Source organism: Herpailurus yagouaroundi, unplaced genomic scaffold (assembly GCF_014898765.1).
Source record: "Herpailurus yagouaroundi ecotype Mexico unplaced genomic scaffold, PumYag 160, whole genome shotgun sequence".
NCBI classification, from domain to species: Eukaryota; Metazoa; Chordata; class Mammalia; order Carnivora; family Felidae; genus Herpailurus; species Herpailurus yagouaroundi.
In genome coordinates, this window is record NW_024412401.1 from 35363330 (window position 1) to 35379314 (window position 15985).

At 42.4% G+C, this 15985-nt stretch overlaps 1 protein-coding gene across 2 annotated transcripts in view; it reads right to left on the minus strand.

Moving 5' to 3' along the window:
* ECPAS (Ecm29 proteasome adaptor and scaffold) overlaps positions 1 to 15985 on the minus strand; it is a 100425-nt gene that overhangs the window by 27776 nt on the left and 56664 nt on the right. For both annotated transcript variants that reach the window (XM_040481951.1, XM_040481952.1), the window contains 8 exons: positions 15058 to 15159; positions 11070 to 11193; positions 5950 to 6095; positions 5485 to 5539; positions 4554 to 4668; positions 3782 to 3850; positions 654 to 771; positions 203 to 370 (listed from right to left, as the gene is read on the minus strand). In XM_040481951.1, the coding sequence (XP_040337885.1) occupies positions 203 to 370; positions 654 to 771; positions 3782 to 3850; positions 4554 to 4668; positions 5485 to 5539; positions 5950 to 6095; positions 11070 to 11193; positions 15058 to 15159 (897 nt within the window). The remainder of the gene's footprint in view (positions 1 to 202; positions 371 to 653; positions 772 to 3781; positions 3851 to 4553; positions 4669 to 5484; positions 5540 to 5949; positions 6096 to 11069; positions 11194 to 15057; positions 15160 to 15985) is intronic.

Genomic DNA, 15985 nt, shown 5'->3' on the forward strand with positions numbered 1-15985 from the left:
GGGTGGGAGGGAGGGGAGGGTGGGTGATGGGTATTGAGGAGGGCACCTTTTGGGATGAGCACTGGGTGTTGTATGGAAACCAATTTGACAATAAAATTCATATATTGAAAGAAAATAAAAATAAAAAAAAATAAACAAGCATACGAAGTAGAAAGAAAGATGAGCACTGGGCAATCTTAGACAAGGGTTCACAGATACTTGCCGTTGATTTGTCAGTGACCAATGCATTCCAAATACTTGTCATGGCCTGTCGAATGCCCAGGTTGGGATCAAACTGATAACGATAAAGACGAGGAACTAGCTGAGGCAGAAAAGGAGCCAGCTGCTCTCCAGCTCTGGTGGCAATCACATTAAAACCAAAAGCAGCACCCTAGAAAAATAAAAAGATGAAGTGACTCAGATACATCTACTGTGGTAAAATATTAATACATTAAATATATAAAGATCACAAAATTACCCCTCCCAAACTTGTCCCTGAATACAGCCTGATTTATTGGTGTCCCAGCTTTACCAATGAGCCTGGGTGGTGGCCTGGCTCTCTCTCATCCCAGATTCTTACAAAATACACTGCATATCAATTGCCACTTCCTGCCAACGTAGCAGGTTTGGTTTTGGAAGTAAAAAGTAAAAACCATCCAGTGATAGGAACTTACCTTCCTAGAGTTCCACATTGCGTGATGGTTGGCTAAATTCATAAATTTATACACCAGATCTGGCTGACTAAGATCACTTGCCAGAGAACAAAGCTCCTTGTAAGTAGAAAGGCCCTGGCTTGGAAACAAACAAACACAAAGCACACAATAATGTATTTCTCTGCCTTCAGCCCAGTAAAAGTTACTTCACCAATATTAGTAGGACATTTTAAAATTGTTTTCAATCTCATCACCACTGAGGCAGAGAACCAGGGTGAGAGGAATATACAAGTCACCTGGTTCAATTATCGACAATGCCAGATAAATGACCTGAAGACCCCTGTGACTCCCATGGGGGCGGAGCCCTCACCACCTCAGGAGGCGGGTAACACTTCGTTACATTGTGCACCAATCTCTCAGAATCATGAAAGTCACTTAAAGACAACTTCTATCATCCCTAAGCCTTTTCTAAGCTACAGCAGCCCATCTTTTTTTAAAGTTTTTTTTTTAATTCCCGTTAGTTAACACACAGTGAGTGTTATGTGCAATAATATAGTGAGTCAACAGTTCCATACAACACCCTGTGCTCATCACAGCCAGTGCACCCCTTGAGCCCATCACCTATTTCACCCGTCACCCCACCCAACTCCCCTCTGGTAAACACCAGTCTGCTCTCTAGAGTTAAAAGTCTCTTTATTGGTTTTCCTCTCTTTTTCCCCCTATGATCTTTGCTTTGTTTCTTAAATTCCACATATAAATGAAATCACATGGTATCTTTCTCTTATTTCATTTAGCATTATACTCTTTAGCTCCATCCATTTCACTACAAATGGCAAGATTTCATTCTTTTTTACAGCTGAATAATATTCCATTGTATATATATGCCACATCTTCTTTATCCATTCATCTACCTCAGCGGACACTTGGGCTGCTTCCCTATCTTGGCTATTGTATATAGTGCTGCTATAAACATAGGAGTGCATGCATCGCTTTGCATTAGTATTTTTGTATTCTTTGGTAAATACCTAGGAATGTAATTGCTGGACCATAATTCTATTTTTAACTTTTTGAGGAACCTCCATACTGTTCTCCAGTGGCTGCACTATTTTGCATTCCCACCAATGGTGCACGAGGGTTTCTTATTCTCCACATCCTTGCCAGCACTGCTGTTTCTTGTGTTGTTGATTTTAGCCATTTTGACAGGTATGAGATGGTATCTCATTTTAGTTCTGATTTGCATTTCCCTGATGATTAGTGGCGTTTGAGCATCTCTTCACATGTCTGTTGACCATCTGTGTATGTCTTCTTCAGAGAAATGTCTATTCACATCTTTTAATTGGATTATTTGGTTTTTGGGTGTTATCAGTTCTTTATACATGTTGGATACTAACCCTTTATTAAATATGTCATTTACCAAGTATCTTCTCCCATTCTACGGGTTCCTTTTAGTTTTGCTGATTGCTTCCTCTGCTGTGTAGAAATTGTTTATTTCAATATAGTCCCAATAGTTTATTTTTGCTTTTGATTCTCTTGCCTCAGCAGACATATCTAGAAAGAAATTGCTACAGCTGATGTCAAAAAGGTCAATGCCTGTGTTTTCTTCCAGGATTTTTATTGTTTCAGGTCTCACATTTGTGACTTTAACCCATTTTGACTTTATTTTTCTGTCCGGTGTCAGAAAGTGGTCCAGTTTTCTTAACACCATTTGTTAAAGAGATTGTCTTTTTCCACTGGATATGTTTTCCTGCTTTGTCAAAGATTAACTGACTACCTAATTATGGGTTTCTGGACTTTCTATTCTGTTTCATTGATCTATGTGTCTATTTTCATGCCAGTACCGTACTGTTTTGATGACTACAACTTTATACTATAACTTGAAGTCTAGAATTGTGATGCCTCCAGCTTTGATTTTCTTTTTCAAGACTGCTTTGGCTATGCAGGGTCTTCTGAGATTCCATACAAATTGTAGTACTGCAGCACCCCAATCTTGATAACTTCTTTTGAGTCTTGTTAACTTTCCTCTGAACAAGTAATATTTACTCAAAGACCCGATTATTTGTGTTACTCTGTGAAAAGAGCACTTTTTCAGAAAAAAGTCTACAGGGAGGGTAAGTGGGACAAAAATAACTTTCAAGGGGTGTCTGGGTGCCTTGGTTAGCTTCCGACTCTTGATCTCGGCTCAGGTCATGATCTCACTGGTTGTGAGACTGAGTCCCAAGTCAGGCTCTGTGCTGACAGTGCAGAGCCTGCTTGGGATTCTCACTCTCCCTCTCTGCCCCTCCCCTGATAGTGCTCACTCACTCTCTCAAGATAAATAAACTTAAAAAAAACAAATTACTTTCAATGTGGAAACAATGAGCTATGGGAGAAAGTCAAGGACAGAACAAACAACTGGTTTCTGGTGTTGTAGACAACACTGAAACAGGGCTCTGTGTGATGTCACAGCAAGGCCCAGCCAGCTGAGCAGTCTGACCTGAGGGTTTTCTGAGGAAAAGCAGCAGCGTAACCACAATGAAATAATGATAAGACAAAAAGAGGGTAAAGCTCTAGGAACTAATCTGAAATGCTAACTTGGTAGACCCCACAATACCAAGTAGAGTTGCTCCCCCCAAAAAACAAAATGCAGTGGATGCCAAGCTGTGCTGCCAGACCCCTCCTCAGGACTCAGCCGCCCGGGAGCTAACAGAACTGCCCTCAGTGCAAGGTCAGGTCCTTCTCCAGAGAGGCCCACCACTGATGCCTAGTCACCGAGGGGATTTAAAGTCTAATGAGAGGATGTAAAGGCCTGGCCCCTCAAAGCAGGACAGCTCTGAAGGGCCAGCCCAGCCCATCTCCAGAGCTCAGGATCTACTTAAATATTAGCAGCAGGTCAGCTCCTCCTTGGGCCACCAACCCTCTCTCCTGCCTCGTAGCTCCCCCAGGTGATAAGGCTGGGGCACTCTTCATTTCAGGTTCCAGCAGACAAACCTCCACCTCACAGTCTGTTTCCCAAGAACCTCAAGCTGAGACACTACACTTTCTCCACAGACGTTTTCTTCTTCCATTAACATACAACATTTCCTAGGAAGGTGGGAATCAGCGTTGTGAGCGCTCTATTGACAAGACTAAAGGTGTTTATGATGAACAATCAATGCATTTGGCACACTTACCCATCGGGTGTTTTGCCAAGGCTTCCCCCTTGAAATACCACTGTCTCTCCAGAAACTTCATGTTTCGCTCTAAAGCAGTACAATAAGACTTGAAATTAGCCTCAATTTTTTCATACCAATGAAATTTTTTCATTCAACTAACTGATTCATTTCCTCTATAAACTGATAACATCAAATTCCACAGCAAGAATCTACCATGTGCAAGATGTAAAAGTCACCTAAATCCTTTCCAATAAGCCTAAGAATTTTGTAAAATGAACTCTAGGATGAACAAAGAGACATAAAAGACATCCCACGTCAAGTTAAACTGCATTAAATGTGGTCACCCATTAAAAACTATCCTCCCTGTAAGGAAGGCGACATAAAGCAGTGACCAATTACAAGAATGATCGCCCCTCTCATCCTCTTCACAGATCAAGCTACGAAAGACATGCAAGCTTCCTCTCCACATCTTCATGTTCATTTAGTCAACAGCAATTATGGTATTTTTGTAATCCGATGCTTTGATTGTCCGAGAGCATTCAACTTTCAAAGCCCAACCTACTGGCATGTTTCTGAACAGTAGTTTGGTTTCTTTCACTTTACTGTCTAAACAGGATACACTGAGTAATTAAACTACTCTCCACTGCAGAACAATCCCTGACGTGCAATCTACAAGAGCTTAATAAACAGGAACACCAAAAGCTGACGTTTCCTTCTTCCACTGCATATTCTCAGTATGTGCAAAATTTGCTGTACATGTTTAAATGTGAAATGTTCGAGTTCACTGTACCTTTTGCCAGTCATGAGTGTCTCTACAAGTGTTGAAACCAATTCCTGTTGATCTTGTTCATTGCCCAGTTCATACACCAACCCAAGACCTTTTGAGGCAACATCTTGGCTAAGTTCTGCACACAAGTCAGACAGAATAGTATTACTTTAAGAGAAATTTGTCTTCTGGCCATCACTAGATTTTTTAAAAAGCTGTAACAGAAATCCAAAATAATATCAAAGTAAAGATATGAAAACATCATCAATCTGCTTATTTTGTTAAAACATACTAAATCATCTCAGGGGACATGGCACCAAAAAAGTCCCTGTAAAGGAGAACTACATTCACAAGAGTCAATTCACAAGCCAAGTCCACACTGCTGGGCCTGGGCATGCAGGCACTGTGAGAGAGGATCAGGGCGCTACAAGGCATACTCATGCGAAGTACAACAGCCTCATGGGATTTCAACACATCCACGTCCAATGTTTTTTAAATGAAAAGTCAATACGAGACCCTATTATATTGAAACAATTTCTAAAACAGAGCTACTTATTTCAATGTCTAACACGTTCACCCTCCCCTGGCTTACATCACAAAGTGGAAAGGAATCAGAAGTAAAAGAAAGCGATTGTTTATAAGTACTATCATTGAGGCCTCAGCTCCATTTTTAATTTTTTTTTATTTTAAATAAACTCTATGCCACACATAGGGTATCAACTCACAACCCCAAGACCCAGAGTTGCTTGCCCTACTGACTGAGCCTGCCAGGTGCCCCAAGGCCTCAGCTCCATTTTTAAATGCAAAACTGAAGAACATGATCAAATTAATCAAATCAGTCAATAAGAATCGACTTTCCTTTGTCCCTCTTTTATGCTCGTTAATCTAGATTTTTTCAAAATTTAAAATACAAGTTTACTGAAGTTTGGCAATCAAATATTTACCAATAACCTACCATCATTTTCTGACAAAACGGAAACAAATGCACTCTGAATTTCCTTCAGGTGAGACTGAAAGAAGAAGAAAGGAGTTTAGAATACAAACTCTACCTCTTGGTAGATAAGGGAGGGTAAGAATCTTTTCTCAGCGTACACAACACCTTGTTAGAGTCTTCCAACCCCAGGCAGCCACGTTACCTATTATGTTATGCTCTGGTCTCTGAAGGCAGCCAAATTACCTGAAGGCTGGACCACTTCTCAGCCTCCCTATCCTTACCATTTGACTTTATACCTCCAAGTTTAGAATCATCTTCTAGCTGATATAGATCAGGCTGTCATCTTTCATGTACAGCTTATTTCAAAATATCTGTTATCAGTTTGTGGCCCTCCCCTTCATACACTTTTCTTCCTACCACCTTTCAATTATAAATATTTCATAAACAATTTCCAAAGGTGCTGAGCACATGTATAGCATGGCTTACCTTCACTTCTTTATGGGTACTTAGCTTCCTCACAAGGGAAAGGAGCCAGATGCAGGCCGCTTGCCTCACGTGTGGGTTGGGGCTGACAATATGTTTATTTAAGATCACATCCAACACCCAGGGGACCACATCATTCACTTTGGCTCCTGAGGGGAAAAAAAGGAATGATAGAAGTAATTAAAATAATTAAATAGAGTTTCCTGAAAAATTAAATTTTAATATTTATTCAACACAAGAAGCTTATAACATATAAATATCTGAATGACTAAGGTGTTTAAGTTGTTGAAAGAATTTTGGTAATCATCTACTTCAGAACCCAACATAAGCTAAATAAACCTTCAAAGGTACTCTCGTAACTTTAGCTCCCTAGAACGAAAACTTATTCCTACTACGGGGGAGGCTATGTAGGTGTAAGGGGCAGGGGGCATATGGAAAATTTCTGTATCTTCCTCTTAATTTTGCTGTGAATCTAAACCTTCTCCTAAAAAATTAAGCCAATTTAAACAAAAATTATCCCTACTCTCTCTGGTCTTAGCAATTTTTCCTTCTCTACCACATCTTTTCCATCTCCCATCTAAAAACTGACACACAAACAAAACTCTTCAGACTTGACTTTCCTCCTCTAGCTACTCGTGCCTTTTTTTCTTCTCCTTTATTACTTCAGAGTCCTTGGACATTTCTGGCCAGCAAGTGTGTTGCAGGCCCATTCTGTGCACTGCAGCATGTTCAGCAGCTTGCTGGCCTCCCCTCTCTAGAGACCAGCCGCACCCGCCCTGTCCAGTGTCCAGACATTACCAAATGTCCCCCACGGGGTAAAATCTCCCTCTTACAGTCAAGAATCACTGCTTTTCATTAAAACCTTTCAAGTAGTTGTCTATACTCAATAGTCTAAGTTTTTCTCTCCTCTTTTTTTGAACCCACTCCAAATCAGGCTTTTACCTTCTCCACTCCACAGAAATTACTTATAAAAGTCACCAATTACCATCCTGTTGCTAAGTTCAATGATCACTTGTCAGTGTTCATCTTAATTGATCTCTCAGCAGTGTGAGACCTGGCTGATCCCCATCCCAGTCCTTTCCCTCCCCTCTACATAGATTTTCTTCACTTCCCTTCCAGGGCCCCCTACTTCAGGCCACTTCTTCTCAGTGTCCTTCCCTGAATTCTCCTCATCTACTGAAACTCGGAACTCTGGGGACCCCAGGGCTTGGCTGTTGGATCTCTTCTCCTTTCTACTTACCCCTCAGCGATTACACATAACACATGGCTTTAAAAACTATCTTTACATGATACTCCCAAATATTTTCCAAACTGTGACTCCTCAAAATGCCATACGCATATATCCAACTGACTTCCAGATATGTCCATGAAGATACTGGTTACAACTCACCTATGGGGGCGTTGGGGCATTCCAACACTGAGAGGGAGGAGTGAGAAGAAGAGTCAGAAAAGCAGATTTCTCCCTGCACCCACCACGTCTGTATCTCCCACAGCCCCCCATCTTAGTTAAATGGCAATTCCATTCTTTCAGCTACTCGCATCAAAACCTCCGAGGTCATCCCTGACTCCTCTCACTCTTCACATCCATCCCAGTAAAGTCCCCATCCTCTCTCACCTGGAATACTGCCAGAGCCTCCTAACTATTCTCCTTGCTCTGCCCTGGTCCTGCTCCAGACTACTTTCAACAAAATACAAATGACTGAGTGACTGAGTGAGTGCGTGAGTGAGTGACTGACTGACTGACTTATTTATTTATTTACTTTTAATGTTTGTTTATTTTTGAGAGAGAGAGAGCCTGAGTGTGAGGAGGGGAGGAGAAAGTGAGAGAGAGAGACGGGAGACAGAATCCAAAGCAGAATCCAGGCTCTGCGCTGCCAGCACAGAGCCTGACATGGGGCTTGAACTCACAAACCGCAGTTTTATGACCTGAGCTGAACTTGGATGCTTAACCCACTTGAGCCACCCAGGTGCCCCAAAATGACCCTTTTAAAATGTAGTCAGACCATGGCCCTCCTATAACTGCTTCCTATTAAGACCCCCACGGTAGCCTACAAAGCCCCTCTGTGTTATCTCTTACTCCCCGTTCCCTCATACACTCTACTCCAGTCCCACTGACCTCAAACATACTCATGCTTCAGGGCCTTGCTTGCAATTGCTACTCCTTCTGCCTCCAATGCTCTTCTGTTTCAGGTCTTCACTTTAATGATACCTCCCTGAGAGCAGGTGCCCCATGCACTCTCAATTCCTACCCAAATTTTATCTATCACTTTCTCTGCTATACTTCCCTCCATAGCACTTGTCACCATTTAGCATGTTGTGTGTTTCTCTTACTTGCTTTTTGCCAACTCCCCCACTTAATATAAAGCTCTGTAAGAGCAGGATTTTCAGCTACCCAGGAAACTGGATAGAAACAGTGTCACTTTTAATTGAGATAGGGACTAAAGAGAGAATAGTTTTGGGAAATAAAGAGGGCAAACGGTTTGGGAAGCCAACAGGAGGAAGAGGTGATTTCAGAGTCAGGCATCTAGCTACAGTGGAGCCTAGGGGACCTGTGTATGGACACACCTAATGGAAATATAGTTCTGGAGTACAACACAATGGTTCTAGGGTGAGATATCCATTTGGGGGCCATCAACATATACTGGAGTGAGTGAACTGGGACATCCCAGCACAGTGAGGAGTATGCAGGAACAAGACCAGTGAAGGACAACGAGAAGAGGTCAGAGGTAAGGAAGAAACACAGGCAAACACAGTCTTGCAAAACCTAGGTGAAAAATGTTCCAAGAAAGTGCTGGGGATATGGTAAAGGCCTGGGTGAAAATGCAAACCAACCGGACCAAAAAGAAAGGAGAATACAGGTAAGACAAGATTTCAGAAAGAAGGAAATGGTTAGAAGACCCTAGAATGATAACATTCCTAAGGGGGAAAAAAAAAAAAAAGCCAGAATAGGACTCCCACAAAGCCAACAAAAGGCCTGAAAAAGGTAGAGCTCTATTAGGGGACATCCCCCTCTTCATAGGAATTCGGATACAGAAAGAAGCAGGTGCAGGGGCGCCTGAGTGGCTCGGGCGGCTGAGCGTCCGACTTCGGTTTAGGTCATGATCTCATGGTTCATGGGTTCGAGCCCTGCATTGGGCTCCGTGCTGACAGCTCAGAGCTTGGAGCCTGCTTCCGATTCTGTGTTTCCCCCTCTCTCTGCTCCTCCCCTCCTTGCACTCTGTCTCTCTCTCTGTCTCTCTCTCTCTCTCAAAAATAAATAAACATTAAAAAAAAAAAAAACAGAGGCAGGTGCTATTAATTCCTCACTGGTCACATAAATCTAGTTCTCAGGGATGCCTGCATGGCGGCTCAGTTGGTTAAGTGTCTGACTCGAAATTTCAGCTCAGCTCATCCATGACCTCACAGTCATGAGATCGAGCCCTGCATCGGGCTCTCCACTGTGCATTGGGATCTGTGCTGCACGTCGAGCCTGCTTGGAATCCACTCTCTCCCCTTCCTTCTGCCCCTCCCCCATGCATTCTCTCTCTCATTCAATAAATAAATCTAGGTCTCAGAGGCAAATACAATCTCTCCTTTACCTTCCCAAAACCACAATTCCAGCTATCTGTAGGTCTGCCACCTAAGCAGCTGCAATCACCAAGTAAACAAGCTCTGATTAGATTCCCACACTGCGCCAGGTACTGTGTTACATGCTTGAAATGCTAAGATGGCTAAGACCTAGGCCCTAAGTGGCTTCTCCAGTACTGTATTTTCTATTCAAAGCAAGATCAGTACACTACAACAAAAGACATCAAAAAAGCTGAGTAGCACTCAGAGGAGAATGACAAACATGCATGATCAAAATTCAGGTCGAAAAGTCATCATTACCCACTTCACAGGATTTTATGCTCTCCTTTCCCTAAACACACAAAGATGAAGCAAACCTTAACACTTGATGGACAATTTAACTGAGACTCTTTTGGATGAGCAAAGAGCCAAGCCAACCAAAGAACAAATTCTTCCAAGAAGAGCATGAGACATAGGAAGTTTGTAAGTCTGAAGACGGGCATAGGTACCTCTCTATTAATCTTCATTTGCTTAAGTCACTACAGAGACATCCATGGACTCAGAAACATGGCTTTTACAGCAGATCTGCTCTTCCGCGTCATGAGCCCTCACTACTATCAAGCCTCCAACATCACCCCTCATGTGCAAACTCCGAGTTTCTACTTCCAGTCTGGTTTCCTGTTAACAACCGTCACTTCCCTTCCTTTAGTATCTTCTCCCCTTTATAGACAATCCTCCTTACCTGGCCTCATACCCACTGAGAGAAGCCTCAGAGAATTAGCCCTATCAGCTTCTGTCAAGTTATAGCTCTCCTAATTAGATAGCAAGTGAAAGTATATCTTTCCATTCCCTTTACATTTCTTTATGGTGGTTAACAAACAGGTGAACACGGAAGTATGCAAAGATGCAAAATGCAAAACTAGTGTATTCATGATAAAATACAATTCATAATGCAACAATTACCATGAAAACACTACCATTTCCTTAACCAAGAAAATAACATATAAAACATCAGGTGACTTTTCTTTTGTTTTTATGACTAAAAATATATTTCAGTATCTGAAACAGAATTCATTTTTAATTCCAAACTGAAATCGAACCACAAGACGTATGAAACCATAGTATCTATGACACATAGTCGGAAACCACACCCTCCCTCTCCTGCATAGTCACTGAAAGCCAGTGACCCTCCGGGCAGAGAGGTACATGGAACACCAACAGAAGACCCTGAGGTTTCATTATGTGATAAAGGATTAAGGGACACACAGCTTGGCAATGTAACTGTGTTGCGACTTCTGAAACTGGCTAAATACCCCAACCCTCCAGAAAAGAGCCTAAGCTTGAAGGTACAACATAGCGAATTCCTTTGCTTGCCAAAGGACTAAACAAAGAAGTTCTTGTTCATTTTGTGTTCACTCTCCTTTAACCAACTATTTTTCTTGACTGAACCAAAATGATATAAATATTTTTATAAAAAGTTAAAATGGAACGCATACATCTTTTCTTTTGCTTCAAATGTGCAAACAAGAACAGAAAGGGTTACTGGATTCTGAAGGGATGAACTGCAGGTACCGTACCAGCAGGGGGAGTATACTCCTCTTCAGTCACCAGCCAGGCATCTCGGGCAGCCACAGAGCTCGTTCCTACGGCAGCACTGGTGATGGCCTCCCCGATCGTGAACTGCAGCTCTATCTGCTTGGCCTGCATGGAAGGAAACAAAAGCCGCAAATCGGCAAGAACATTTCCCAAAGACGTCTATCTCCAAACAAAGGCTGTTTGGTATCAACCCTGTCAACGTGCTTTGTTTTTACGCTTTTTACTGGATTGCTCTCACCTAACCTGGTGGCTCACAGGGGAGGGGTGCGGAGGGGAGGGAACGGAGAATGTAGAGAATGACCTCAACACCACACTGCACTCTTCACCCTCAGCAGAGAACCACTAAGCAGGGATTTTTAACTGCTGGAAGAGTGATACCAGTAACTTTGGGGAAAAGGGCACGGACTGTGAAGCCACACAGATCTCGGGGCAAATTCTAATCTGTCTCTCACTAGCCACACAGGCATATTTAAACTCTGAGTCTCAACTTTGTGTATAATGCGGGCATAAGACCATCACCTGCCTCATCAGGCTGCGAGGAGGGAATGACGGTAATATGTTTAAGGTTTCCAGAGGATCCTCATGTGCGGTAACTGCACTACAAACAGCAGCCATTACAATGTATTAATTCATTAGCACCTCCCTCTTTGCACTCCTGAATTACATGGTGTCTGCAAGTTACTCTCCAGTGGTTCAGAAAAAAAAAAAGAATGATAAAGCAAATGCGATAAAATGTGAAATTTTGGTGTATCTAGATGAAGGGTATATGGGAGTTCTTTATATCATTCTTACACTGCACTGTAAGTTTGAAATTGTTTCAAAAATCAAACATTAAAAAAATTCTATACAGTATATACTCAAATTTTTTTAATTTGGTTTAGAAATTTTGACACATTTCACAAGCATGAATCACTGCACTGACAACATGGAATTGGGCCTGTCTTAGCTCCCTTCAGCATTTTTCTGTTTACTGTAAACTGGAAAAGAGCTAAGAATGTGGGGACTAAGAAGAGAATGAAGAACAGAGGGTCCCCGTGAGGAGCATGGAAATAGCGACCTTTGGGAGAACTTGGCACACAGACCAGTGTAGCCATTCCTAAGCTCAATCAACTAAATGCTCTGGTCTCGGTGGGGTGTCAAGTGCTGAGAGCTTCCGACTCTGAGGAAAAAGAATTTCAGGACTTCAGTTCTACAGCTTTCCTGGTCAAAAGCTGCTTTGGCAATTCTAAGCAGAGAAAAGGTATCTCAACACAGAGGATCCCATAGTAAGGATTCATTTTATGTACCCTTTATCACACGTTTTTCCCATTGTTACTAACAACATAACTGGCATTACAAACAAAAACAAAATTCCTTAACTCCATTTATGAATGATAGGATACCCAGACTTTACTTTAAATATTCCAGAAATAGGGGTGCCTGGCTGGCTCAGTCAGTTAAGTGTCCGACTTCGGCTCAGGTCATGATCTCACAGTTTATGAGTTTGAGCCCCACTATGGACTCTGTGGTGACAGCACAGAGCCTGGAGCCTGCTTCAGATTCTGTCTCCGTCTCTCACAGAAGTAAAGATACTACTACTATAATGAATCCCCATGTACCTGTTTTTATCTCATCTCATGATCCTTTATTTCTGGGATATTTAAATGTATTTTTTAATGTTTATTTATATTTGAGACAGACAGAGCCTGAGTTGGGGAGAGGCAGAAAGAGGGAGAGAGAATCCCAAGCAGGCTTTGCATCGTCAGTGTAGAGCCTGATGCAGGGCTCAGTTTCACAACCCATGAGATCACTATCTGAGCCAAAATTAAGAGTTGGACGCTTAACCCACTGAGCCATACAGCGACCCCTTTCTCACTATTCTTAAACTTTAATCTCTCCATCATGTTTCTAGCGTTTCGTATTATCTCTGTCCTTCTACACTCTTAAAAAATAACTTCAGGGGCGCCTGGGTGGCGCAGTCGGTTAAGCGTCCGACTTCAGCCAGGTCACGATCTTGCGGTCCGTGAGTTCGAGCCCCGCGTCGGGCTCTGGGCTGATGGCTCAGAGCCTGGAGCCTGTTTCCGATTCTGTGTCTCCCTCTCTCTCTGCCCCTCCCCCGTTCATGCTCTGTCTCTCTCTGTCCCAAAAATAAATAAACGTTAAAAAAAAAAAAAATTAAAAAAAAAAATAACTTCAGTAACAAGTTAATAATCCAAACAAACCTTCATTTATCTAAATAAAACTAGAAGAGAGGCGCCTGGGTGGCTCAGTCAGTTGAGTATCCGACTCTTGATTTTGGCTTAGGTCATGCATGATCTCACTATCATGAGATCAAACCCTGCATCAGGCTCCATGACAGCATGGAGTCTGCTTAAGATTCTCTCTCCCTCTCTCTCTGCTCCTCTCCCACACTTATGCTCCCTTTCTCTCAAAAATCAATCAAACTAGAGGAAATCCATCTCTCCCATGAATTTTTTAAAAAGAAAAAAAGGTAAGAAAGCAGACACTGTAAGCTTTTCCCCAAGAGGTTACAATGTCAATGACACCAGGGAGAACCTAATGTGGGTATAATTCATACTCAAAAAAATTCACATTAAAAATACTGGATTATTGGGGTACCCGGGTAGCTCAGGCAGCTAAGCCTCCGAATTCAGCTCAGGTCATGATCTCGCCATTCCAGAGTTTGAGCCCTGCAGTGGGCTCTGTGCTGATAGCTCAGAGCCTGGAGCCTACTTCAGATTCTGTGTCTCCCTCTCTCTCTGCCCCATTCCCGCTCATGCTCTGTCGCTCTCAAAAATAAATAAACGTTAAAAAAATTCAGGGGCGCCTGGGTGGCGCAGTCGGTTAAGCGTCCGACTTCAGCCAGGTCACGATCTCGCGGTCCGGGAGTTCGAGCCCCGCGTCGGGCTCTGGGCTGATGGCTCAGAGCCTGGAGCCTGTTTCCGATTCTGTGTCTCCCTCTCTCTCTGCCCCTCCCCCGTTCATGCTCTGTCTCTATCTGTCCCAAAAATAAATAAACGTTGAAAAAAAAAAAAAATTAAAAAAAAATACCGGATTATGATTCCAGAGACCTGGATCCTAACACTGGCTCTGTCACTCAGTGGCCTTAGTCCTCACCCCAATCAGCTTCCTGTCTACCTGCCATCCTTCCAGGCCCAAAAGGAACCTCACCTCCAAAACCCTAACATAAGTCTCCCAAACAGAAGTACTCATACCCTCCTTTGTGAGTCTACTGGCTTCTATGCAAATGTCTCTTCGTTCATTTATTGAGGTCCTACTACTACCAATCACACTGCCAGGCATTTGTTTCATAATGGGGATCAAAATAGACTTTGCCTCAGTCTAGTGGACAATTAGAAACTGTGATAAATGCTGTGAGGACAAAGTTTGGAGAATCATGAGAGCCCAATAACTGAAGGATCTACTCTAGTTTGATGGCTTTCAAGGGGCTCAGCGCAACGCAAGAAAGGAAGTATTAGTCTTTCAAAAGCTCAGAGCAAAGAAGGACAAAGAGTCTGGTGTACAAAAATGTGAGTAAGTGACGAGAATCAAGCCTAGATGAGGGTCCATATCAGGTCTTGTTAAGATTCATGACACAGGCCTAGCAGCTGCCCATTTGTTGGTCTTCCCAACTACCCTAGAAATTTATCCAGAAGACATAAGCTAGGCCATCCAACTCAAGAGCAACTGGAATACCAGCATCCAATTCCCACATCTAATTCACTGGGTTAAGTGTCCTCTTCTACCCACAATGCACTGGGCTTTACTCAATAATTATGAGGAGAGGATTTTCCCACATAGGTGATTTAGTCAATGCTATGTCTACCGAAGTGGTAAGCCCAAGGCTGGTTTGTACTCAACAAGTACTTGGTGAATAAATGAATAAAAGTTTAATTTAAAATCTCATAGCATACAAAACTCCAGCTAAAAAAAAAAAAAAAAAAAAAATATGCCTTTTTCTGAATAACAATCAGATAGCAATATAAATACCTCCACAGAGTCCATCAGACCTTGCAAGAGGAGCTTCTGGTGAGGAAAATCTCCATCCCCAACTGGAAAATATCCCAGTGTTTGGATTGCTCGTTCTTTCATCTAAAAGAACAGAAAAAATTTTTTTAAACAAAGTACATAACAGCTTTATCAGAGAACAGTGTTTCCAAAATGAGAGGACAGGGAGGAGTAGGCTGGCTAAAGCACTTATACATGCAAGTTTCTTCTTAAAAGTATCCAATTTTACATAATTATGTTTATAAGACACTGGAGGTAGAAAGACATAAAACTGAGTTAAGGGTCCATGGCTGCAAAAGAAGAAAGAAGAAAGCCTCTAAGTAGGTTTATTATCCTTCAAACTGTCTATAAATGTAGGTTTCTGGGCCTGGGTGACCTAAAATCAACTCACAGCTTGACCATTTTAGCAGCCTTTACAGGTATGTAACCTTAGGCAAGATACTCCACCTCTCTGTGATTCTATTTCCTCATCTGGGAAAACAGAGATGACAACTGTACCTACTTCACTAGACCTTTCAGAGAATTCAATTAATTAATGTATGCAAATCACTCAAGCACACACCTGGCACATTGTAAGTGCTCACCAAGGGTTGATAATCACTAATTAGTTAATAACAGCTAACAAAAACTACACTGTGACATTCTCAGGAAGTTTTAAACGGTGTCCAGATCAAGAATCAGATTATGGTTGGGGCGCCTGGGTGGCGCAGTCGGTTAAGCATCCGACTTCAGCCAGGTCACGATCTCGCGGTCCGTGAGTTCGAGCCCCGCGTCAGGCTCTGGGCTGATGGCTCAGATCCTGGAGCCTGTTTCCGATTCTGTGTCTCCCTCTCTCTCTGCCCCTCCCCCGTTCATGCTCTGTCTCTCTCTGTCCCAAAAATAAATAAACATTGAAAAAAAAAAAAAATTT